Here is a 27,782-nt window from a genome sequence, read left to right on the forward strand (position 1 = left end):
ACTCTAAACTTTATCAACAACTTATTTGGTTTACAAAACATATTAAATATATTAACTGGTCTTACCATCTTTTCCATCTATGGGTTTTGACACTTCAATATCAAAACTTTCCTGCATCTGCTGACCTCTAAAACAGCTAAGATGTTCTTGCTCAATTAAATTACTTTCTTCTTCTTCTAGCGGCTGCCAAGTACCATCAATAAACCACTGTCCACGCATTACTGGTATTTTATCGGACTCTGAAAAGGGAAATCACAGAATTATACGTTTTAGGATCCAACCTCTCAGGAAGTGAAATAGTAACTATAATTTTATATTTTGCTACTGCTGTGGCAAAAACAGACTTTCGTGATCCAATAGAATCATTTAAAGTTTTAAATTTCAGACATCAAGTCACAGTATATAATTTTGTTTACAACATATAATTTTACTTGTATTAAATATTACACATAAAAGGTACTTTGGCATTAGAAAGGGAGAGGAGTGTTACTTATGTAACCGAGGCCCCAGTAACCAAAATTAGTAGGCTAAGGGGTTGACAAACTTCATGCAAGACTCCAGTGATAGTTCTAATGTCTTAGAAAATACTGAGATAAATTTCCACAAGTAGTTTAGAAATAATGTGTATTGTCATAGTGTGGTACATTTTTTAGGGCTGCCTTGGAGGTCAAGGGCTCCCAGTGAGTATACGGGAATAAGTGATACTTTTTTTTTTTTTTTTTTTTTTTGCGATACGCGGGCCTCTCACTGTTGTGGCCTCTCCCGTTGTGGTGCATTGGCAGGCGGACTCTCAACCACTGCGCCACCAGGGAAGCCCAATGAAACTTTTAATTTCAGTAAATTCCTCATCCATTCAGAAAAAAATTGAGAAAAAATTTCTTTGAAAAACTGAACATTTCTTTGATTAAACAGTGTCCCATAAACCTAAGACTTTTAGTTGCTATTTATAAACCACAACTGTTAGTTATCTTGAATCCTTCAAAAAAATTTTAAAAAAACCCACAAAGCAAAAATAAAATTTAAACAACAAAACCCTAAAAATAAAAAGCACAATGAAAAAAAAATGAACCTTACTATACAGAGTTAGTGGTTTAACCACATATAGAGAAGTTATTTCAAGAGGATTCAAAACACAGTAATTTGTATATACATATTAGGATATACCCTATGTACAAAAAGAACTGCAAACATATCTCAAACCTTTTGCAGTAGCTACGCTGTTATAATTGTAATAATATTGGTATTAATTTGAAACTGTAGATTAAGATGAATTTTATTCATCATTAGAATAAATTAATATCATTAGAAACCAAGATTTTTTAGCACAGGTAAAAAGAGATACAAATATAAAAATCAAAGAAATAAATCTGTATTTAAAATTTCAATTAGAAATGTCAGCATGAAATAATGATGTATATTTTCTATTAAAAAAAAATTATCCTAAGCTCTGTGTGCCAAAAAGGCCTAGAAATAAAGACCAACCCCGTATAAGTGAGCACTCCTGAAATAAAGATCGTGATTTCTACGTATCATTTCCTTAAAGAAATGGCCAATTCCTGGTTTGAAACAGAAAATTTACTAGATGATCCTGAAACACCTTGTACCAGACTTGTACTGTGATGTAGTCAAAGTCTCCTATTATGTGTTTCTAATTCTTCTTGCATTATCCTTTATTCTGCTATAGCAATTCTGCTATAGTCAGATGTTTGCTGTGTTATTTGGTGGATACTCAAAAATATAAATTCGTTGAGAATTTTGGGTTTTAACATTATAAAGTACACTCTGTTGTGTTTGATGATTTTTTGCGTGTGTGCTAGATTCTACTTTGTCTATTAAGATTACAACCCCTGCTTTCTTATTGCTTCCATTTGCCTGTGATGTTTTTGTACATCCCTTTATTTTTAACCGTTTTCTCTGTTTTAGATGTGTCTCTTGTATACAGCACAGAATTGGGTTTTGCTTTATGAAGCCATTTAAAATTTTTCTTTTAATAGGTGAGTTAAGCCCATTTATGCTTATTGATATAACTGATATGTTTGAACTCTTTTTCTGTAATTACTATTTTTTATTATTCTTACTCTCTCTAGTTGATGATTTTACTTTCTCTAGTTGATGATTTTGCTTTTCAAAAAAATTCTTTTGGTATTTAGGAATATTTGCATTTTTGGTTCTAGGGGTTACCTTCACACATGCATGTGTGAGTATGAATGTATTTTACAGTGTCTTAAGTCTCTTTTTTGTTTATTTAAACTTTTATTACCTGGTCTGTCCATTTTAAGTGGTATCCAAAATTCCCACTTATTACTTATATAATAGAAAATGCTCTTATTCTATTTTTCCCTTTCTCTCTCTACTCACTTACATATAACAATTACACCCATGTCCCCACCACTGTTTTAGTCTTGGATCTACAATATATTAAATTTTCACTAAAGATTTCCTAAATTCTTTCACGTTCAAAACTGCTTATCTATAGCCTTGATACTTGAAGGACAGGTTGGCTAGCTTGAACTTTGTTTCCTTGAGTTTTAAAAAATGCTCTACTGTAGCCTTCCTTTGTATATCATTCTAGAGAAGTCTGATGTAAGCCTAATTTTTTAAATTAGTAATGTGATTTTTTTTCCCCCACCAGGAGGCCCAGAAAAAAATTTGCCTTTAAAATCTAACAGTTTTACTAGTCTTTACATTCTAACCGTTTATGACTCAGAGTTCATTGTTCTGAATCAACTTGCCAAGGTGAGTCATTTTAATTTGTAGATTTCAGTTTTCCTCTTATTTCTGAAAAGTTTCGTTGGATTAGTTCTGTTCCACTGATTTCTTCTTCAGAGACTCCAATCATAAGTATGTTGGGTCTTCCTTTGCCTGTATTGCATTTCAACCACGCTCTCTCTGAAACTTTTTACTTCTTTCTGCATCTCATTTTCATTCTTTTGGTTGTTTTCCTTCCCTAGCTTGAACTTTGTTTCCTTGAGTTTTAAAAAATGCTCTACTGTAGCCTTCCTTTGTATATCATTCTAGAGAAGTCTGATGTAAGCCTAATTTTTTAAATTAGTAATGTGATTTTTTTCCCCCACCAGGAGGCCCAGAAAAAAATTTGCCTTTAAAATCTAAGTTTTACTAGTCTTTACATTCTAACCGTTTATGACTCAGAGTTCATTGTTCTGAATCAACTTGCCAAGGTGAGTCATTTTAATTTGTAGATTTCAGTTTTCCTCTTATTTCTGAAAAGTTTCGTTGGATTAGTTCTGTTCCACTGATTTCTTCTTCAGAGACTCCAATCATAAGTATGTTGGGTCTTCCTTTGCCTGTATTGCATTTCAACCACGCTCTCTCTGAAACTTTTTACATCTTTCTGCATCTCATTTTCATTCTTTTGGTTGTTTTCCTTCCTTTCATCAGTGCCCCTTACATCAACATTCCTTTCATCAATGCCCCTATTAGTATGTCCCTAGGTTTGTTTGAGAATATTTGGTTGGAGTGTTACAATACAGTTTCTCTTTGTTTTGTGTTTGCTTTTGGGGGAAGAACTATAATCAGTGGAAATGTACTGATCTCACATTTTCTGTATTCCTCTTCGAGTAGCTTTGTATGGCATTTGATTTATTTCTGTTCATGAGCATTTTATGGATGGACTTCTTAGTTCCAGAGTGTCTGCTGCTGCAGATTATTAAGAGCAGCTCCTTTAATGGATGGATGTTATGGTGGTGGCAGTGGTGGTAGTGGTGACTGAAGACTGGACTGGTGTGCCTTGTTCTTCTTTCATTTCTCAAGAACCCTTCATTTTCTCCTTACTTCTTCTTTCCTCTTATTGCCATGGCTCCAAGGGGCAGTATCCTTTCTCTTTCTCCTCTCCCACCAGCAATGTTTCTCTGATGTTACTACTTCTGGTCCCTCTCACTTTCACACACCCTCCCTACAGTTAGTGCTATGAATTACCAAGTCCCTAGCCTGTGTTCGTATTTTGCCAGTTGTGTGGAGGACATTTTCTTTCTGAGGGTGCTTTTGTGCTTCATTTTAACCTCTAATCTCCTCTCTTTTTTCACTGTCTCTTAAGCCTCTCCCTGCCCCAGTCTCCAGATTCAGAGGTTTATAGCAGTAACAAGAGCTATTGTAATTTGCTGTTTCTTTACTTACAAGTAATTTAAAATTTGTGGTATTGTCTCTCTCATAGTAATGCTAAAGGTGTCAGCTATGTATGGTTTATGCATATGTGGCTTTTGGGGAGAATGTGTGGAGAGATTTCGATTTGGACAGCTGCCATTATCCTCCACATCCAAAAGCTCATCTCATTTGATCTTAACAGTAATCTTAAAGATAGCTATGACTTGCCCAGTTTTACAAATGAGTAAAATGACTCTTAGTGAACCTAAATAATTTGTCTAGAGGTAAACAAGTATTATGAGAACCAAGATTCCAACCAAAGTTGACTCCAAAGTTCACTCAAACTCTTTCTACCACACAATGCAACCTACATTCTCAAACAGGAAAAGGTCCCTTTTTATCTCTTTCCCCAAGAAATACAGGCTAGTTAGTTGTGTTCATAATTTTTAAATAAATAATTTGGGAAATTTTACATTGCCAGGCTATTATGAGACTTACAAACCAGAGGCAAGCATGCCTCCCCATAAAAACCATGGAAGTAAAAAGCAGAGTTAAAAAGAGTAAAACAAGTTTTAGCACACATCTACACTCTCAAATCTTTTCCTCTCTTGAGCCTAATATTGGGTTGGCCAAAAAGTTCATTCGGTTTTTTCATAAGATGGCTCTAGTAGCACTTAGTCTTTAACTTCATTCAAAACAATTTTGTTAGATTGTATGTGACAGCCGTCATATCAGCGTGCATTTATAAAAACTTATCAAAACTGGTGAATTTTTGTGTAGCTATTTTAATATTGAAGACCGAAGAAAGCAACATTTTCAGCATATTATGCTTTATTAGTTCAAGAAAGGTAAAAACACAACTGAAATGCAAAAAAAGATTTGTGCAACCTATGGAGAAGGTGCTGTGACTGATCGAACGTGTCAAAAGTGGTTTGAGAAGTTTCGTGCTGGAGATTTTTCTATGGACGATGCTTCATGGTCGGGTAGCTCAGTTTAAGTTGATAGCAATCAAATCGAGACATTAATTGAGAACAATCAACGTTATACCAGATCCTCTTTATCTTGTAATTAAAACAATATGCTTAGAATTTTATGTATTGGCTTTGTGATTACCTACTTTATGAGGATATTTGTACATTTTCCTTCTCTGTACTATTTCCTTTTTAATATCTCCCCATGTCTGTTAAATATCATATTATTGCATTGTAAAATTTTCATAAACTATTCATTTTTTTCTTTAAACATAAAAAAAAACCTGTAATGTACTTTCCATATGAGTATATTATATACTCACTTAGAGAGCCAGGCAGAAGTTATATTATATTTGTGTTTTAGCTGCAGAGATTATATATTGGGTTTGCCGAAAGGTTCGTTCGTTTTTTTCTGTAAGATGGCTCTAGTAGCACTTAGCTGTCTCTAACTTCATTCGAAACCATGTTGTTAGATTGTATGTGACAGCTGTCATATCAGCATGCATTTAAAAAAAAGACAGCAAAATTAGTGAATTTTTGTGTAGCCATTTTAATATTGTAGATTTAAAAAAAGCAACATTTTTGGCATATTATGCTTTACTATTTCAAGAAAGGTAAAAACGCAACTGAAACGCAAAAAAAAAAAAAAAAGATTTGTGCAGTTGTATGGAGAAGGTGCTGTGACTGATCGAACGTGTCAAAAGTGGTTTGAGAAGTTTCGTGCTGGAGATTTTTCTATGGACGATGCTTCATGGTCGGGTAGCTCAGTTTAAGTTGATAGCAATCAAATCGAGACATTAATTGAGAACAATCAACGTTATACCACGCGGGAGATAGCTGACATACTCAAAATATCCAAATCAAGCGCTGAAAATCATTTGCACCAGCTTGGTTATGTTAATCACTTTGATGTTTGGGTTCCACATAAGCAAAAAAAAAAAAAAAAACCTTCTTGACTGTATTTCTGCATGCAATTCTCTACGTAAACGTAATGAAAACGTTCCATTTTATAAACAAATTGTGACAGGCAATGAAAAGTGGATACTATACAATAATGTGGAATGGAAGAGACCATGGGGCAAGCGAAATGAACCACCATCCACCACACCAAAGGCCAGTCTGCATCCAAAGAAGGTGATGTTGTGTATATGGTGGGATTGCAAGGGAGTCCTCTACTATGAGCTCCTTCCGGAAAGCCAAATGATTAATTCCAACAAGTACTGTCCCAATTACACCAACTGAAGGTGGCACTTGATGAAAAGCATCCAGAATTAGTCAACAGAAAACGCATAATCTTCCATCAAGATAATGCAACACTGCATGTTTCTTTGATGACCAGGCAAAAACTGTTACAGCTTGGTTGGGAAGTTCCGATTCATCTGCTGTATTCACCAGATATTGCACCTCCGGATTTCCATTTATTTAGGTCTTTACAAAATTCTCTTGGGCTTCCTTGGTGGTGCAGCGGTTAGGAATCGCCTGCCAATGCGGGAGAAACGGGTTTGAGACCTGGTCTGGGAGGATCCCACATGCTGTGGAGTGGCTCAGCCCGTGTGCCACAACTACTGAGCCCGCGTGCCACAACTGCTGAAGCCTGCGCGCCTGGAGCCAGTGCTCCACAATGGGAGAGGCCACCGCAGTGAGAGGCCTGTGCACAGCAATGAAGACCCAATGCAGCCAAAAATAAATAAATTTAAAAAAAAATTCTCTTAATGGAAAAAATTTCAATTCCCTGGAAGAATATAAAAGGCACCTTGGAATCCTTTTTTTCTCAAAAAGATAAAAATTTTGGGAAGATGGATTTATGTGGTTGCCTGAAAAATGGCAGAAGGAAGTGGAAGAAAAGGGTGAATATGTTCTTCAATAAATTTCTTGGTGAAAATTAAAAATGTGTCTTTTATTTTAACTTAAAAACCGAAGGCACTTTTTGGCCAACCAAATAAATCTAAGCATATATTCTCTGGATAGATGTCTTGGGAGCTTTACACCTAAGCTTTAAATTCCAGCAGTATGCGGTCAAGTACTACATCATTTTGGTTCAGGCCTCTGTCTTGAACTCTACATCCAAACATTCAACTGCCAACTGAACATCTCCTAGTAGAAAGATCAATAGTTACCAGAATCACAAAAAGCCATGGAACATTAGGTTCCTGGAAGAAACAAAACAGAACACAAACCTGTTATTCCACCTGTATTCCCTATCATGGCAAGTGGTGTGCTGACAGTATTTAGCTGGTCACCCAAGACAGAAATCTGGGAGTCATCCAACATGTCTCCTCCTTACATGTGTCTTACAACTATAGCTGGACACACACTGAGGACTATTCATTTTATCGCCTAAGTCACCCTCAGATTCATCCCTCACTCATCAGGGTTTGGGGTGGTGGTGCTGCTGGCATCTAGGCCAGGGATGTCGCCAAACATCCTACAGTGCACAAGACAGCTCCCCGCACCCCACATCACCCCTCCCAGCAACAATGAATTGTCTGGCCCCAAATGTCAACTGTGCGGAGGCTGAGAAACTCTGGCCTAGCAGTACCTTTTAAAACCTAAAAACACTTCTATCTTTTACAGATCAAGTCTAGAAATACACTTTATAAGAACTCTTGCAAAAATGCCTAAAGATACAGTACAAAGATGTTTATCTCATTTTACAATAGAAAACAAATAAAAACAAACAAACAAAATGACCTATTATTTCTACCAATAGATGATTGACTATGTAAATGATGCTTGGCACACAGCAGGTATTAAAAATATTCATTAAATAAATCAAAATATGAATGAATGGATAATAATCCATAGTGAAATAATGCTCAGAAGACATGGAATAATGTCTAAAATAGAAATGAAAAAATTAAATCATAATACTACATGTATATATATTTGTGCATGGGCATATATATATATAAATAGTATAATCCTGTTTTATAAAAGTATATATATGTACTGAAAATAAGTGGAGAAAAATACGCTAAGCTATTATTAACAGATATCTCGGGGACGTGGGACTATAAGGATCTTTCTGTTTCCATATTATAAATATCTATAATGTTTGGCATGTTGATAATACACAGGTTTTAGTCTTATATGCAGAGTGGTTAATCTTATGTATCAACTTGACTGAGCCACAGGGTACCAAGATATTTGGTCAAACATTCTGGGTGTTTCTGTGAGAGTGTTTTTGTTTCTATTTATTTATTTATTTTTATTTTATACTGGAGTACATTTGATTAGCACTGTTGTGTTAGTTTCACAGGGTACCAAGATATTTGGTCAAACATTCTGGGTGTTTCTGTGAGAGTGTTTTTGTTTCTATTTATTTATTTATTTTTATTTTATACTGGAGTACATTTGTTTAGCACTGTTGTGTTAGTTTCAAGTGTAGAGCAAAGTGATTCAGTTATACATATACATGTATCTATTCTTTTTTCAAATTCTTTTCCCATTTAGGTTATTACAGAATATTCAGCACAGTTCCCTGTGCTATACAGTAGTAGGTCCTTGTTATTTATTTTAAATATAGCAGTGTGTACATGTCAATGTGTAGGTGTTTTTGGATGAGATTAAGATTTAAATCCATAGACTGAGGAAAGGAGACTGCCCTCCATAATGTGGGTGGGCCTCATCCAATCAGTTGAAGGCCTGAATAGAAGAAAAGGCTAACCCTCCCTCAGATAAGAAGGAATTCTGTCAACAGCCTTCAAACTGGAATATTAAGCTCTTCTTTCTTGGTGATTTGAACAGGGACACTGGCTCTTCCTAGCTCTAAGAGTAGCCAGCTGGCCTTTGGATTTGAACTGGGACATCTCTGTAAATTTTGGACTTGCCAACCTCCAAACCTGCAAGAACCAATTCCTTATAATCTCTGTTATTCTCAGGAGAATCCTAATACATTCAGCAAAAATAAAGATCACATATTTTGGAAGAAACTGCTAGATGCCCGTCCTATATCTATCCTCCTCCTATTCCTTATAGCAGAATACCAATTTATTCAGGGCAGTAATATGTTCAGTAAAAAGACTATTTCTGGTCTCGTTGGGCAGCTAGGTTTGGTCATGTGATTGAATCTGGGTAATAGGACACAGCAGAAATTACTGGTGGTACAGCTCTTTAACCTTCCCCTCTTTCTTTTCTGCTACCTATGTCTTGAGCTCCTGAAACTCTCTTAGATCAAGTCACTTACAAAGAATGGAACGCTGAATAACAGAAGGAGCCTCTGTCCCTGATTACAGTGGGGCTGTCACATAGCCCTGAACTCTAGACATCCATATTTCCTTTAGGTACAGAGAAATAGGCCCTTTTGTGTTTAAAGCCACTGTTATTCTGGCTTTTAAAAATCATACGCAACAGAATCTCATGCTGATAGGGACTTGCAGAGATATATATTTGAAATGTCACCTCACTTTTATGGAATGGAAAGATCTGGATACATCTGTTATACAACAGAGTATGTAGACAGGGACCAGAGACAAATTTTTCAAAGGGCTAATGGATTAAATTAATATGCTGGAACTAGATTAACAAAGAATTACGTTTCATTTATAAAATACTCATTGAAAGTCAATTTAAACTTAATATAAAGACTAGTACTTATCATTACCAACTGCCTGGAAGAAAACAACCAAGTTATTACCCTAATTATAACTCTTAGGCAAATCATGATAAAAGGTGGGCCTTTACTGGAATCAAAAGAAAAATGTGGGTTCTCCTTGACTAGAAAACAATTACAAGGTCCACTTTCCACATGAACACTTCCTTCATTTAAGCAAAAGCCTGAGTGGATCTCTTATGTGTGGGTAGGAGAATTCTGGGAAAAAGGATTTTATGTATTGGGACTTCCCTCGTGGTCCAGTGACTAAGACTCCATGCTCCCAATGCTGGGAGCCCAGGTTCGATCCCTGGTTGGGGAACCAGATTCCACATGCTGCAACTAAGAGTTCACATGCTGCACTAAAGATCTCGCATGCCACAACTAAAAAAGATCCTGCATGCCGCAACAAAGATCCCGCATGCTGCAACTAAGACCTGGCACAGCCAAAAATAAATACATACATACATACATAGTTAAAAAAAAAAAAAAGGATTTTATGTATTAAAAAGCTAGACTTATACCAGAAGGCAGAGGGAACTATTGTAAGATTTCTAAAGGACTGTTTTCAAGAACTATTTCAACCATATTGTACTTTGCAATGTATGATATGTATAGAGAGAAAGTCTTGACACTTTCCCTCCAGCTTCATTATGCCCTTACAGCTTTACACTCAGGTACAAAGCATGCCTATAATTCACTGCTCTAGAAACTTACAGAGCACATCTGACCACAGAGGGCTTAAAAGATGAAGAAAGTCACAGAGTAACAGAAAATAGGAATGGTGGAGTATTGCTATTCAGAGGAAGAAGAAATAAGAAAGAATGAGATATAAGAAAATTAGAAGATATAAGAAAAGGGGAAGGAGATATGAGAGACAAGGAGGATAGAAAAGAGGTGGAAGATTAAGAAAAATACTTAATACCTAGTATTTACTATCTACTCTGAATATACTTCTCATAGAATTAATGCTATAAATGGTGGCTAGGGTTCTAGATCAGCCCCACAGAGGCCCACTTAAACCATTATGTGGCTAACATTTTGCTGAATTACTTCTACCAAACTGTCCTTTACAATGGGAGAGGAAGGAAAGGGTTTCTCTCTCTGGTTCCAGTGTGCTCACCTTATTGAATTCTTGCAGGGTGTGAATTTTATTTTTTAGTGCCCAGGTGCTAACAGCAATGGCACCCTCCCATGGGCAGCTTTGCCCAGGACCACAACCCTGCAGGCAGTTTCACTGTGGAATGTCACCTGCCAGGCACCTCCCCTTGAAATACTTCTTTTCCACACCCCCTCAGGCAGCCTGTGGTGAGTTCCTGTGGAAGTCTTCCCCCCAGCACTCCAGAGGGCAGATTTCCAGCAGTCGCAGAGGGGTAGCACCTCAGTGACTACTGTCACACTCTCTGGGTCAGAATCTCAGTACTGAGAGGAAATAGCCTCTTCCTTGAGTGCTCTATCTCAGTCCTAGGGATGGTGGCTGCTACCTGCATCTGCTATTTCTGTATGTTTCATAGAGTTCTCCTTGTCCTGTGACTTCATTCCTCTGTTAATAATTCTTCATGTTACACTTTCTCTGTTGAAATTACTGTGTGGTTTCTGTCTCCTGACTGGCCTCTGATATAACAAGATTTTCACAGAACAGGAAATCCAAATAGTCAATAAAACTACAACATGAAATATGCTCAGATTCACTGGTAATCAGAGAAACAGTTCCATTCCTAGGTATATACTCTACAGCAATTCTGGCACATTTGTACATGGAGATGTATAGAAAATTTTTTATTACAGCACTGTTTATAATAGCAAAAGACTGCAAACATCCTAAGTGTCCAAAGAGGAAAACAAACTGTGGTAAATTCATGCAGTGGAATATTATTATATACAGAGAAAACAAGTAGCTGGAGTTACATGTGTCAGCATGGATAAATCTCAAAATCCTAAACTGAACCAGAAAGCAAATTGCAGAAGGCACAGAATGGCAACAGAATGGCACTATAAAGTTATTAAAACAGACCAAAAAATGTCGATGTGAAAACTAATCTAATAATCTAAAAAATATATAGGAATAAACAGCAAATCTAAGAGAGTGATTACTTTTGGACTGAAGAAAAGGGAATGGGAGAAGTTGCAGAGATTTTGATTATATCTGTAATGCTTAAAAAGCTAAGCAAGGGGGAGTACTGACTGGTGGTTATATAATCTAGACTTTTGTATATACTTGAGATAATTCATAATAAAAATCAATATTAAAAGTAACAAACTGACTTTCTCAAAATGTGGGTGATAAGAAAAACATTATGCATGAAAATAATAATGTTTAATTGGTAAATGGAATGAAAGGTAGTAAATTAGGAACTAGATAACAAAATGCTACCTTCCATTCTAATACCTGAAGACTTGCTCATTCACTAGACAGGAACTATAACCTGGAGGAATACTGTAGGACAAAGGTAACTAAACAGTCATTATCCTAATCATCATTTAGCTTAGTTACAAATGTTATAATTGCAAAATTTAATTAGTTGCTAGCAATCATAAAAAATTCTATCTTATGAAAGAAATACCTATACCTCAAAACATACCGGGGATCCCATCTGAAAGTAACAATTACACTAAAATACTAAATTATGTTTAGGCAAGAGCTACTGTTAAGATTTATGACTCACCAAGTTTAAATCAATTTCATAGGGGTAAGAAACTCTGGGCAATATAATTATACCTTAAATACTTTTTGCTTCTTTTGATTCAAGAAACAAGACCATAAAACTGCATATATTTCTTACTTCTTCATTAGTGTAACTGTAAAGTTGAATAAGTGGTTTACTGTCCTTCTATTAGTCTGCTAGAGCTACCGCAACAAAATACCACATTATTATTATTTTTAAAGATAGTATTTATTACTGCCTTTGGGAAATACATTGGCTTTTTAAAAATGTTATTTTATTTATTTGTTTATTTATTTTTTAAAGATAGTATTTATTACTGCCTTTGGGAAATACATTGGCTTTTTAAAAATACATGTTATTTTATTTATTTGTTTATTTATTTATTTTTGGCTGCACTGGCTCTTCATTGCTGCGCGTGGGCTTTCTCTAGTTGCAGTGAGTGGGAGCTACTCTTCGTTGTGGTGCACAGGCTTCTCATTGCAGAGGCTTCTCCTGCTGCGGAGCAGGGCTCTAGGCATGCAGGCTTCAGTAATTGTGGCACGTGGGCTCAGAATCTGTGGTTCACGGGCCCTAGAGCGCAGGCTCAGTAGTTGTGGCGCACGGGCTTAGTTGCTCCACAGCATGTGGGATCTTCCTGGACCAGCGATAGAACCCGTGTCACCTGCATTGGCAGGCAGATTCTTAACTACTGCGCCACCAGGGAAGTCCCACAAAATACCACATTCTTGGTAGTTAAAATAAAAGAAACTTATTTTCTTGCAGTTCTGGAGGGTAGAAGCCCAAGATCAAAATGTCAGCAGGTTTTGTTTCTTCTGAAGCCTCTCTCCTTGGCTTGCCTTGGCCACCTTCTTACTATGGCCTCACATGGTCTTTACTCTGTGCATGTGTATCCCTGGTGTCTCTTTGTGTGTCCAAATTTCCTCCTTTTATGTGGACACCAGTCAGATTAGATTGGGGCCAACCCTAATGGCCTCATTTAACTTAATCATCTCTTTAAAGGTCCTACCTAGAAATACGATCACATTCTGCGGTGGTGGCAGTGAGGACTTTAACATATAAGTTTGTGGGGGGACACAATTCAGCCCATAACAGTCCTCAAAAGTTTTTACTACATGATCCTTCCAGGAATTCACATTACATTTTCATCCTTTTCTCATACTTTCATTCACAGAAGGCAGTTTTTAGAAGTTGTTAGCAATCTCTCCATTTCAAAATGGAGAATAGGCTTTAATTCATATACCCTTTTGCCCTTAGCCTTCCATGGTTAATATTTTGAAGGATCTAAGATCTAAGTAATGCAGAATTTTACACGCTTAAGGAACATATTCTCTCTAGGTACTTGAATGTTTGATATAATTTGCATAGATACGGGAGAGAAACCTGTGCCAAAAATGGAATATATAACATTAAAACAGACTTTTGAATTTTTAATGTTAATTTTAGCTTATTGGAGATAATCAATTTAATACTGACTATGGCCATTCTATCAGATTATTAAAATCAAAAGAATAAGAATTAACATAGTTGGAGCTTTTAGAATCAGCAAAGTGTCATTCAAACCTGTCTATATTTTCCTTATCTTCTCTTTCTATATGCTACATATTTTCCAGTTTTAATGTGTGATTCTCAAACTTGGCCAATTATCAGAATTACCTGTGGAATTAAATTAAAAGATAAACTTTTCATATTTCCTGCTACACAATTAATAAATCAGTCTCTGGAGATAAGGAGATACATAGAAATATGTATTTTTTAAAAAGTCCTCCAGGTTATTATTGTAAAGCAAAATGTTCAGACTGATCACTAGTTCCAACCAGTTTAAATTAATATCTCCAAAAATATTTTAAGCATATTCTCATACATATGTACTTATTTATAAATCATGCAAATGCATTACTGTTCTAAAATGTTTTATACATTATAAAACATACAAAAATAGAAAACTTGAAAAGATGAAACAGAAAGTAAATATGTATTCAAACATTTTTGTTGTAACACTCCTAATATAGAGTTTGCATACCCCATTTTAGAGACCACCGGTTTAAATTATGAGGATTTTTGCATCTTTAATTGCAGCACTGTTTTCTTCTGAGCTCCAGACCTATTTATCCAAATGCCTAGTGAATGTTTCTACCTGGGTGTACAACAGGCACCTTAAATGCAATGTCAAAATAAACTGTTATTTAACTTCCCTCTGCACCCCAAGATGGACCTGGGTGGGAAGCCTGTTCTTCTTCCACAACCCACCCAAGTTAAAAACATCAGCAATAACTGGACCACCCTTCCTTTTACTCATATTGCACTGATAGTGTACATTCTACTTTCTTAATATCTTCCTCCACCCCTTCAGTAACCATTCAAAGAGTGATGCCCTAAGACGAGGGGTCCCCAACCCCCAGGCCGCGGACCAGTCTGTTAGGAACCCGGCCGCACAGCAGGAGGTGAGCAGCAGGGAAGTGAGCGCAGCTTCATCTGCCGCTCCCCATCGCTCACATCACCGCCTAAACCACTCCCTCCCCACCCTTCCACGAAACTGTCCGGTGCCAAAAAGGTTGGGGATGGTTGCCCTAGACCCTCACCGTTTCTCACTTGCAGTACTGCAGTAACTCCTTAACTAGTCCGCGGACCAGTCTGTTAGGAACCCGGCCGCACAGCAGGAGGTGAGCAGCAGGGAAGTGAGCGCAGCTTCATCTGCCGCTCCCCATCGCTCACATCACCGCCTAAACCACTCCCTCCCCACACTTCCACGAAACCTGTCCGGTGCCAAAAAGGTTGGGGATGGTTGCCCTAGACCCTCACTGTTTCTCACTTGCAGTACTGCAGTAATTCCTTAACTAGTCTCCCTGATTATGATATATCACTTTTCTGGCTCTCCACTTATTTTTTTTCATATTTTTAAACTAATTATCTTTTATTGAAGTATAGTTGACTTAAAATGTTGTGTTAGTTTCAGGTGTATAGCAAAGTGATTTACACATACATATATTCATTTTCAGATTCTTTTACCATATAGGTTATTACATAATATTGAGTATAGTTCCCTGTGCTATACACAGTAGGTCCTTGTTTATCTCTTTTATATGTAGTAGTGTGTCTGTTACTCCCCAATTCCTAATTTATCCCTTCCCCCCACCTGGCTCTCCACTTATCTTCCACAGGGCTGTCAAAATGATAATTTTAAAATGCAAAACTGATCAAGTAATTTCTCCATTTTATACCTTCCAATGTTTCATTTTCATAGAATAAAATTTTCAGTATGAAAGGGCCTGTCCTGATCTAGTCTCTGTCTATCTACCCAGTTTCCCTCTTCCACTCTTTTCTACCTTATTTCCAATGCTCCTGCCAAAGAGAGCCTGCGTCCTCTGCACACATTATCTTCCTTCATAACTCCAGGCCTTTAAGCATGCTATTTCCTCTGCCAATAACACCCTTCTTTAAGATCCAAATCAAGCATACATTTCTCTGGAAAGCTTTTTATAAACTTGAGGTAGAGGTGATCACTCCCTTCTTTTATCTAGTAGACATTAGATGAGTAATGTGGAATGAAATAAAATATGACCTGCTGATTTAAAAAAAAAAAGTACTGAAAGAAAACAATTCATATTATAAAAGAGTAGCACAGGGCTTCGCTGGTGGCGCAGTGGTTGGGAGTCCACCTGCCGATGCAGGGGATGCGGGTTCGTGCCCCGGTCTGGGAGGATCCCACATGCCGCAGAGCGGCTGGGCCCGTGAGCCATGGCCGCTGAGCCTGCACCCCACAACGGGAAAAAAAGAGTAGCACAAAATTTAGGAAGCTGGCAAACAAATGTCAGACTGTCAAAACAGTTTCTCTTCAGGCAGGTTAACTAGCCACAAGTGAAACGTGATCATCAGAATTTAAGCTCTATATTGGGTCAAAATCAAAAGAAAAACTAAAGCTGAGGAAAACATTTGAGAAATTCCTAAGACTAAAGTCATAAGGAACTTATATGAGGAACATATTCAGAAAATCATCAAATAGAAGGAATAAGTAAGTAGCAGTAAAAATGGGCAAATTACTCTTACATAGGTTACAAAATACTCCAGGATATTAGGTATTGTTGGCATATAATCTTCACATCTGACTTCACATGGCATAAGCTGTGACATCATGGATGCTGTGACACAGCAGAAAGGAACTGATTAAGGACTCAGAAGGCCTGGGCTCTAATTCCAGTTCCATCCTTAACTTCTCTGAGCCTGTTTATTATCTGTAACATGAGGATATTCTATCTCATTGCAGAGTTATAATACTGATTAATAAAATAACCTATATGAAAGCATTCTGTAAACTATAAAATCCCATTCCAAATTATGGCATTATTGTATACACACAATATCTAAAACCACACGCAGCAGTTAAATCTGACTATATCAAGACTAGCTTTCTAGAATCCTCAGCCATTTGATTTACCTAGCCTCCTTTTCCCCCATCATCTCTTCCAAAATGAAAACCTCACACTATGACAACCAGAAAAGCAGGCTCACAAAACCAAAAACTAGGGACTTCCCCGGTGGCACAGTGGTTAAGAATCCGCCTTCCAATGCAGGGGACACGGGTTCGAGCCCTGGTCTGGGAAAATCTCACATGCCGCAGAGCAACAAAGCCCGTGGGCAGCAACTACTGAGCCCGCTGCCACAACTACTGAAGCCCGTGCGCCTAGAGCCCATGCTCCACAACAAGAGAAGCCACCGCAGTGAGAAGCCCGCACACTGCAAAGAAGAGTAGCCCCTGCTCGCTGCAACTAGAGAAAGCCTGCAGCAATGAAGACCCAACACAGCCAAAAAATAAATAAATAAATAAATTCTGCAAGTCTTAGCTTATACTTTGTTTTTGGTTTTCTTTTATATATATATATATATATATATATATATATATATATATATATAAAAGAAAACCAAAAACAAAGTATAAGCTAAGACTTGCAGATGAGATCACAGACACACACGACTGGCAGCTTAATCCAGTGCTCCAATTAACTTCCTGGTGATATCAATAAAAGGTGCGTCCTTTGAACGTGAAAACAGATCCTCAAGAGTCTATTTTTACATTGAGTTAGAAGAAATAAGATGGTAAAAGAAAGGTGGAGACTAGGAAGCATGAGAAATTAAATGCAGCAACTGGTTTGTTAGGCTACAGGTGGTATGCCAGTAAAAAGAGGCAACAGCAAAGAGTTCTTTTTTTTTTTTTCCACAGAAAGTGGTTTATTGCTTTTAGAACAAAGTAAGATGCTCTCAGAACATTTTATAGTGAAGAAAATACTTTTAGAACTCTAAACCTTTTTAGAACTTTTCTAAAACACTATTTTTGTCAGCTGATAAAGTAGGCACTTCAATATAGAAAACCCTCCAGAAGCAAGTGCCTGGGCTGGATGGCACAGCTCACAACTGTGTGGTCCCCGAGCTGTCCCACTGGACGTGGCCGCCTGCTCAGAAGCGGAGCTTGCGCTTGAGGCTGGTGTACTGAGTGTCAAGTCGGACCTCCTTGCCCTGCCACCGGCGGCGCTCCTTCTTCTCCAGCACCCACTCTCGGCTCTTCCTCACCACCCCCCGCCTCGCCATCCTGTACGGGACTCTGTGCAGGAGACACGGCTGTGAGCAGGTGGATAGAGTGGCCTGGCTGGCACCCAGGTTAATCCCGGCAGGTAAGCGTGGTGAGCTTCCCCTGAGTCAGGTGGCCTCAGATGTCCCTTCCACAACAGAAGTCCCCATTCTGGACACCCCCTTCCTGGTGACATCTTCTGGGGCCAGAGCGGTTGTTTAGGAGGAGGCAGGAGAGGTGGGGTCCCCCCCTCACTCGCAGGCATCCACGTGGTTGACCATGTGGTTAGGCATACAAACATACCTGACTGTGGGGCAGGCAGGGGCCAAGCTACTTTTGGGGCTCACAAGAGCAAATCCAAGGAAAGCAGGCCCTAGTATGTCTGTGAGGCCAGCACGCTTGGTACAGACCAAGCTGGGGCTCCCAGCAACTACAGGTGTCTGAGGTAGGAAAACAAGGCTGTCCCGCTAGTGGCAGCCCTGCCAATGACCCTCAAGGGGTGATCTTGGCCTCCAGTCCTGGCTGAGGAGAAAAGGGACCTCCTACAGCTCTATGGGAGAGAGGACCTAGCAAAGAGTTCTGATGTACAAATCACTTCTATTCTACAGCCCATAAAAACAGCTGCAGAAGACATCTCAATTCTAGTCTGTGTGGCAAACAGCCACTTGATCCATATTAGCTTACTAAAGGTATTATCTTTGTCTATTCCAACATTCCTGAGAAGGAAGGCATGCAGGATATGAGAGTAGTAGGTTGTGCCTAATAAAGAGAGAAATAAAGATCAAGAAGTGAGAGACTAAATCAGTTTGCTAAATTGGAAGGACAGACTTCTACTTCTAGCCATGAAGCAGACTACTACTTCCAGCAACATATACTGGATTTACTATCCTACCTTAACTAGAAAATCAGACAGAACACACGGAACAATGAGTTTTCAGATATTGTACAACAGGCAGGGGAGGACAGTGATCATGAGAGAACTCCTACAACTGCCCAAGCTTTGTGCCTGGAGTTTCCAGGCTACAGAACAGGAAGAGGTAACCCACAGAGTCTAGCGGTCTTGCTCAGTAGTGAAACAGCTCACAGTTCAGGGAGGTCAAGATAGCTAGAATGTGTGAGGCAAAATATTGGAAAGTGGAGGGCTATCCAGAAAGAAAGTGCTGGAATTCTCTAGAGGAGTTCCCTTGAGTCTTTGGTCAAATACTCACCTATGCACGCATGGGAGGAAACTACCTGAGGTCAGGGAAAAGGACCACTGGAGAGGGGTAGGTGGAACAATATCCAGAGCTCAGATAGAGCTAGGAACAGTTCAAGTTCTAATCAATCAGAGCAAAAAAGACCTATTCCATGGGGAAATGAGTAATGTTCTCAGAAAGGTACTGCTTCAGTAGCAGGGATAAATTATCCCCAAACTAAAGGCTGCTCTCACCACTCTAATAAAGCTCAAAAGAAAGCCTTGATAGGATCAAACTAATCTGAAGTGACAAATGTGCACTAAAACAAAGTCCAACAATGTTAAAGGAATCCTACAAAATCCAGCACACAATATAAAATTTATAACATCTGGCATGAAAGAAAGAAAGAGAGAGAAAGAAAGGAAGGAAGAAAGAAAAGAGAAGAGAAGGGAAATGAGGGAAGAGAAGAGAAGGAGAGGGGAGGGGAGGGGAGGAGAAGAGAAGAAAAGAAAGAACAGGTATTCAAAGCAGCAGGAAAATACAACCCTTAGGCAGGGAGAAAAGTCAATCAACAGCAACAGATTCAGAAACAGCACAGATGGTAAAGTTATCAGACAAAGATGTTAAAACAGTCACACACTCCCTAGATTCCAGAAGGCAGAGGAAAACAAACCTAATGAGGAAGAAAATGGAAGACAAAAAAATACCTAAAACAACTTCTAGACATAGAAAATACATCAGAAATGAAAAATATACCAGACTTCCTGTGCAGTAGTTAAGAATCCACCTGCCAATGCAGGGGACACAGGTTTGAGCCGTGGTCCAGGAAGATCCCACATGCCGCAGAGCAACTAAGCCTGTGCACCACAACAACTGAGCCTGCGCGCCACAACTACTGAGGCCGCGCGCCAAAACTATTGAAGCCCACGCGCCTAGAGCCTGTGCTCCACAACAAGAGAAGCCACCACAATGAGAAGCCCGTGCACCACAATAAAGAGTAGACCCTGCTTGCCACACCTAGGGAAAGCCTGTGCGCAGCAACAAAGACCCAATGCAGGAAAAAAAAAAAAAAAAACCACACCAAGACACATCATGATCAAACTGCAGAAAATCATCAATAAAGTGGGAAAGGGTGGAGCAGGGGGCTGTCAGAAAAAGAAAATGACATCTAGAAGAAAGATAAAAGAGCAGCATACTTCTCCTCAAATACTACACAAGTGAAAGATAGTGGAGTGACTATCTTTCAAGTGAACGACAGTTTAAAGTTCTGAAGGAAAAATGTCAACCTAGGATTCTATATCCAGCAAAATTATCTTTCAAAAATGAGGGAGAAATAAAGACTCTTTAGATAAAAGCTAAAAGAATTTATCACCAGCAGATTCACAGTATGAGAAACAAAACAAAAATTCTTTAAGCAGAAGAACTAGATGAAAATTTGAAGCTACATAAAGGAATGAAAAATAATAGAAACGATAAGTTTTAGTAAATATAAGATTTTTCCTTTCGTTTAAAGAAATCTCTCTTTTTTTTTTTTTTTTTTTTTTTTTTGTGGTATGCAGGCCTCTCACTGTTGTGGCCTCTCCCGTTGCGGGACGCGCAAGCTCAGTGGCCATGGCTCACGGGCCCAGCTGCTCCGCGGCATGTGGGATCTTCCCGGACCGGGGCATGAACCCGCGTCCCCTGCATCGGCAGGCGGACTCTCAACCACTGCGCCACCAGGGAAGCCCAAAGAAATCTCTTTTAAAAATTGCTTAAAGCAAAAATATTTTGTTTATAACATATGTAGCAGTAAAATGTATAAAACAATAGCAAAAAGGCTGTAAGGGAATAAGTGGAAGTACAATAGTATGGTTTTTCTTCTACTCTACATGAAATGAAATATAACTTTTGAAGTTAGACTGTGACAAATAAAGATGTTTAGTGAAAATCCTAGAGCAACCACATATACAAAGAAGTACAACTGAATTTCAGCCTTTGCTTAGGATGTAGAAAGCTGACTGTTGCTCCTACCCTGAAAACAAAAAAAACACACATTTAATTTGTAAAATTATGTCTTCTTACACCCTTCAGAGACCTAAGGACACAGGGCAACTAACTAATACAATATCTAAGGAAAAATAGGGAGAAACAAAATGTGAGCACTTACTTACTGAGGGTAGACACCAGTTGCCAACAAAATGTGAGCACTTACTTAACTGAGGGTAGACACCAGATGCCATATAAGCCAATAAAAAAATTTCAGCTAAAATTTTTAACAAATTGCAAAAGTTCAAGTGTGGGTTACATCAAGAAAACAGAACCCCTGGAAGACACAAAAGGAAATTGTATCTGAAGGGACACAAAGGGAAACTGCACCCTTTGCACCCCCTTCTCCAAAAATTTCACCAGGAGCTCATTAAGAAAGACTGGGGGAAGGGTGAGAAACCTGAAAAAGTATCCTTTCATGGTACAAGCCTAGGGGAGAGGGATACCAGTAGCTGTGGAAAAGATATGAAGCCTTGACTGGAGCCTTCCTATCTCAACTATAGAGCAAAAGTGTTAAGCTGCTGCTAGAAGGGCAGCACATTCTGTTGTGTTTAGGGTACAGATGAAGACTCATATCAGTTGGGAAAAGGCAACAGAAACAAACAAACAAAACAAAAACAAACTACCCCTGGTGTAGGGGCAGGATGCTGTCCTGGGTCTAGATCCTACAGCTGGGGCAGGGGTAAAACCACTGAGAAGAACTCACTCTTTTTTTTTTTTTTTTTTTGCGGCACGTGGTCCTCTCACTGTTGTGGCCTCTCCCATTGTGGAGCACAGGCTCCGCTTGCCACACCTAGGGAAAGCCTGTGCGCAGCAACAAAGACCCAATGCAGGAAAAAAAAAAAAAAAAAACCACACCAAGACACATCATGATCAAACTGCAGAAAATCATCAATAAAGTGGGAAAGGGTGGAGCAGGGGGCTGTCAGAAAAAGAAAATGACATCTAGAAGAAAGATAAAAGAGCAGCATACTTCTCCTCAAATACTACACAAGTGAAAGATAGTGGAGTGACTATCTTTCAAGTGAACGACAGTTTAAAGTTCTGAAGGAAAAATGTCAACCTAGGATTCTATATCCAGCAAAATTATCTTTCAAAAATGAGGGAGAAATAAAGACTCTTTAGATAAAAGCTAAAAGAATTTATCACCAGCAGATTCACAGTATGAGAAACAAAACAAAAATTCTTTAAGCAGAAGAACTAGATGAAAATTTGAAGCTACATAAAGGAATGAAAAATAATAGAAACGATAAGTTTTAGTAAATATAAGATTTTTCCTTTCGTTTAAAGAAATCTCTCTTTTTTTTTTTTTTTTTTTTTTTTTTGTGGTATGCAGGCCTCTCACTGTTGTGGCCTCTCCCGTTGCGGGACGCGCAAGCTCAGTGGCCATGGCTCACGGGCCCAGCTGCTCCGCGGCATGTGGGATCTTCCCGGACCGGGGCATGAACCCGCGTCCCCTGCATCGGCAGGCGGACTCTCAACCACTGCGCCACCAGGGAAGCCCAAAGAAATCTCTTTTAAAAATTGCTTAAAGCAAAAATATTTTGTTTATAACATATGTAGCAGTAAAATGTATAAAACAATAGCAAAAAGGCTGTAAGGGAATAAGTGGAAGTACAATAGTATGGTTTTTCTTCTACTCTACATGAAATGAAATATAACTTTTGAAGTTAGACTGTGACAAATAAAGATGTTTAGTGAAAATCCTAGAGCAACCACATATACAAAGAAGTACAACTGAATTTCAGCCTTTGCTTAGGATGTAGAAAGCTGACTGTTGCTCCTACCCTGAAAACAAAAAAAACACACATTTAATTTGTAAAATTATGTCTTCTTACACCCTTCAGAGACCTAAGGACACAGGGCAACTAACTAATACAATATCTAAGGAAAAATAGGGAGAAACAAAATGTGAGCACTTACTTACTGAGGGTAGACACCAGTTGCCAACAAAATGTGAGCACTTACTTAACTGAGGGTAGACACCAGATGCCATATAAGCCAATAAAAAAATTTCAGCTAAAATTTTTAACAAATTGCAAAAGTTCAAGTGTGGGTTACATCAAGAAAACAGAACCCCTGGAAGACACAAAAGGAAATTGTATCTGAAGGGACACAAAGGGAAACTGCACCCTTTGCACCCCCTTCTCCAAAAATTTCACCAGGAGCTCATTAAGAAAGACTGGGGGAAGGGTGAGAAACCTGAAAAAGTATCCTTTCATGGTACAAGCCTAGGGGAGAGGGATACCAGTAGCTGTGGAAAAGATATGAAGCCTTGACTGGAGCCTTCCTATCTCAACTATAGAGCAAAAGTGTTAAGCTGCTGCTAGAAGGGCAGCACATTCTGTTGTGTTTAGGGTACAGATGAAGACTCATATCAGTTGGGAAAAGGCAACAGAAACAAACAAACAAAACAAAAACAAACTACCCCTGGTGTAGGGGCAGGATGCTGTCCTGGGTCTAGATCCTACAGCTGGGGCAGGGGTAAAACCACTGAGAAGAACCTCACTCTTTTTTTTTTTTTTTTTTTGCGGCACGTGGTCCTCTCACTGTTGTGGCCTCTCCCATTGTGGAGCACAGGCTCCGGACGCGCAGGCTCAGCGGCCATGGCTCACGGGCCCAGCCACTCCGCAGCACGTGGGATCTTCCTGGACCAGGGCACGAACCCGCATCCCCTGCATCGGCAGGTGGACTCTCAACCACTGCGCCACCAGGGAAGCCCGAAGACCTCATTCTTAAGACTCAAACATATTGCCCCTAAGAATGAAAATGCATCAGAACAACAGAGAATGTCCCTTTCTCCACTCCCACCGTTATCACCAATACAGCAAACATTCAATCTACTGCTGGGGAAGGGTAAGTGCATGGAAAAAAAACCCTTTGGTAAATGAGCTGCCAATCTAAACACAAAGTAAAGAAGGCAATTTTATGCCTGTAGTGCATTAATTGTAACTATTGTAGTAATAAGATCCAAACCCAGTTCAATCCCCAATTAGATTGATCAACCTCCCCAACTAAAGGCCTAACAAAAGACCAGGTGTGCCTAATTCTAGGCATAAATACTCTACTGTCCAACATGAAATGTCCAGCTTTCAGCAAATAATTGAGACATACAAAGAAGAGGAAGAAAAAAGAAAAAAGCAGACCATCAACAGACAAAACAATCAACAGAACTAGACCAGAGATGTCCCAGATGTTGGAAATATTAGAGAATTTAAAATAACTATGATTAATATGCTAAAGGCTCTAGTGGAAAAGGTGGGAAACATGCATGATAAAATGGATAATTTCAGCAGAGATGGAAACTATAAAAATAAAAAATGCTAGAAATTTAAAAACACAGTGAGAGATAAAGAATACTTTTGATGGGTTCATCAGTAGACTCAACACAGCACAGGAAAGAATCGGTTAACTTAAAGTAAATCAAAAGAAGTTACCCAAACTGAAACACACACACACACACACACACACACACACACGCACAGAGCAGTGGAAAAATTAAAAAACAGAATAGAGCATCCAGGAGCTGGGGAGCAGTATCATAAGATCTAATATATGTGAAATTAGGACACAAATAGCTCAGGAAGCACAAACCAGAATAAATATGAAAAAGGTATCCCTGGAAGTTAATAATGAAGATAAAAAAGAATCATAACTCAATCCAAAAGGAGGCAGCAAAAGAGGAGAAAAAGGAACAAAGAGAAATGGGACAAATAGAAAACTAGGAAGATCGTAAATTTACACTCAAACGTGGCATTAATCACATTCAATACAAAAGGCCTAAAACATCAAATAAAAGGCAGGGATTGTCAGAATGGATTTTAAAAAGCAACATCCAATAGGTTTATTAAGACACTTGCAAGTTTAAAAGTAAAAGGACAGGAATAGATATAACATGCAAATACTAATCAAAAGAAAGTTAGGAGAGACAAAGTATCAAAGTAGACTTCACTACAAAAAATAAACCAGAGATAAAAGGACATGCTTCTAAATGATAAAAGCATTATTCCATCAAAAGGATATAACAATCCTAAATGTGTATGCACCTAATAACAGAGCTTCAAAATACATGAAACAAGGTAGTTCCCAAGACTGCGGAGTAGGAATACCCCAAGTTCAACTCCTCTCATGGCAAACAAAAATCACAACTATTAATAGAGAAACTACTGATGAGAAGGACCAGAATCTATTAGAAAAGGCCTTCTACAACTAAAGATATAAAATAGGAACCACCACAAGATGGGTAGGAGGGTAGAGCTGCAGTACAGTCAAGGCTCATACAACTAAAACTGCAGAGGTTCTCCCCGAGGAGCAAGGTGTCTGAGCCCCACATTGGGCTTCCCAGCATGGGATCCAGTGCCAGGAAGATAAGCCCCCAGAACATTTAGCTTTGAAGGACAGCGAGGCTTACTTTCAGGAGATCCAGAAAGCTGTGGGAAATAGAAACTTCACTCGTAAAGGGTGCACACAAAGTCTCCCACACACTGGGACCCAGGGCCCCCCTGGGTTTGTTCCACAGCCAGCTGTGTTGTGACCTGGCCCCACCAACCAGCGGCTGGCAGCCTCTGCACAAGGCAGGGGCCAGCCATGCATATCAGACTGCCCACAATAGTCAGCCCATCACACACAAAAAGGACCCACACAGCCCACATAGGGGGCACCCCTAGAACATACAGCTCTGGTAACCAGAAGGGAGTAAGCTGCTGAGATACAAAGGACGTCTCCTACAAAAGGCCTCTTCTCCAAGGTCAGGAAACATAACCAACCTAACAGATACATAAAAACACAAAAAGGAAATCAAGCAAAGTGAGGTGACATAGGATCATGTTCCAAAGAAAGGAACAAGATAAAACCTGAGAAGAAAAACTGAGTAAAGCAGAGATAGGCAATCTACCCAAGAAAGAGTTCAAGGTAATGATTGTAAAAATGATCAAAGAACTCAGAAGAAGAATGGATGAACAGAGGAAGAAGTTAAAAATTTTTAACAAAGATTTAGAAAATACAAAGAAGAGCCAAACAGAGATGAAAAATACAATAACTGAAAAGAAAAATACACTAGATGGAATCAGCAGTAGATTAAATGACACAGAGGAAAGGATTAGCCACCTGGAAGACAGAGTAGTGGAAATCACTGATGCTAAACAGAAAAAATAAAAAATAAGAAGAAATAAACACAGTTTAAGAGACCTGCGGGACAACATCAAGTGTACTGACATTTGCATTATAGAAGTCCCAGAAGGAGAAGAGACAGAGAAAGGGGCAGAGAACATATTTGAAGACATAATAGTTGAAAACCTTCCTAACCTGGAAAGCAAACAGATCCAAGACAAGGAGACACAGAAAGTCCCAAACAGGATCAAACCAAAGATGACCACACCAAAATACACTGTAATTAAAATGCCAAAAATTAAAGATAAAGAGAGAATATTAAAAGCAGCAAGAGAAAAGCAATAAGTTATGTACAAGGGAACTCTCATAAGGCCATCAACTGATTTCCCAGGAGAAATTCTGCAGGCCAGAAGGGAGTACATAGAGTTATGAAAAGCAAAAGCCTACAACCAAGAATACTCTACTCAGCAAGGCTTTCATTCAAATTTGGAGAGATCGAAAATATAATAGACAAGCAAAAGCTAAAAGAGTTCAGCACAACCAAACAAGCTTTACAAGAAATGTTAAAGGGACTTCTCTAACTGAACAAGAAAAGGCCACAAATAGAAACATGAAAATTATGAATGGAAAAAGCTCATCTATAAAGGCAAATATAAAGTTAGTAAACCAATCAAATTCAAAGTTAGCAGGAAGATTAAAAGACAAAGGTAGTAAAACACCTATACTCACAATTAGCAGTTAAGGGGTACACAAAACAAATAGATGAAAATAGGTCAAAAACAGTAACTGTGAGGGGAGCGGAGTAAAAATGGAGGGTTGTTAAAATGCATTTGAAATCGAGAGATCAGCAACTTAAAATAATCACACACACACACACACACACACACACACACACTCTGTATATATGGCTATATATAAACCTCATGGTAATCACAAACCAAAAATCTATAATACATACACATACAAAAAAAGGGAAAGAAATACAAACATAACGTTAAAGATAGTCATTGAATCACAAGAGAACAAAAGAAGGACCAAAAAAAAAAAGAACTACAAAAACAGCCCCCAAACAATTAACAAAACGGCAGTAAGTACATACCTTTAATAATTATTTTAAATCTAAATGAACTAGATGTTCCAATCAAAAGACATAAAGTGGCTGAATGGATTAAAAAAACAAGACCCATATATATGTTACCTATAAGTGACTTGCTTCAGATCTAAAAACACACACAGACTGAAAGTGAGGGGATGAAGAAAGGTATTCCATGCAAATAGAAATCAAAAGAAAGCTGGGATAGCAATACTTACACCAGAAAAAATAGACTTTAAAACAAAGACTTTTACAAGAGACAAAGAAGGACATTACATAATGATCAAAGGATCAAGCCAACAAGAAGATTTAGCAATTGTAAATATATATGCACCGAATCAAAACAGTATGGTAGGGCTTCCCTGGTGGCGCAGTGGTTGAGGGTCCGCCTGCCGATGCAGGGGATGCAGGTTCGTGCCCCGGTCCGGGAAGATCCCACATGCCGCGGAGCAGCTGGGCCCATGAGCCATGGCCACTGAGCCTGTGTGTCC

General features: G+C 38.7%; 1 protein-coding gene and 1 non-coding gene across 7 annotated transcripts in view; both read right to left on the minus strand.

Annotated features, from left to right (window-relative positions):
• The window catches only part of DDHD1 (DDHD domain containing 1), a 103,100-nt gene that overhangs the window by 53,037 nt on the left and 22,281 nt on the right, over window positions 1–27,782 (minus strand). For all 6 annotated transcript variants that reach the window (XM_055088435.1, XM_007106160.4, XM_007106164.4 and 3 more), the window contains exon 2: window positions 66–239. In XM_055088435.1, the coding sequence (XP_054944410.1) occupies window positions 66–239 (174 nt within the window). The remainder of the gene's footprint in view (window positions 1–65; window positions 240–27,782) is intronic.
• LOC112063491 (small Cajal body-specific RNA 20) lies at window positions 18,324–18,455 on the minus strand. Its single transcript, XR_002891002.1, has one exon. It is a non-coding gene; the product is annotated as a small Cajal body-specific RNA 20 (non-coding RNA).

The sequence above is a fragment of the Physeter macrocephalus genome, chromosome 11 (genome assembly GCF_002837175.3).
Source record: "Physeter macrocephalus isolate SW-GA chromosome 11, ASM283717v5, whole genome shotgun sequence".
Taxonomy (NCBI): domain Eukaryota; kingdom Metazoa; phylum Chordata; class Mammalia; order Artiodactyla; family Physeteridae; genus Physeter; species Physeter macrocephalus.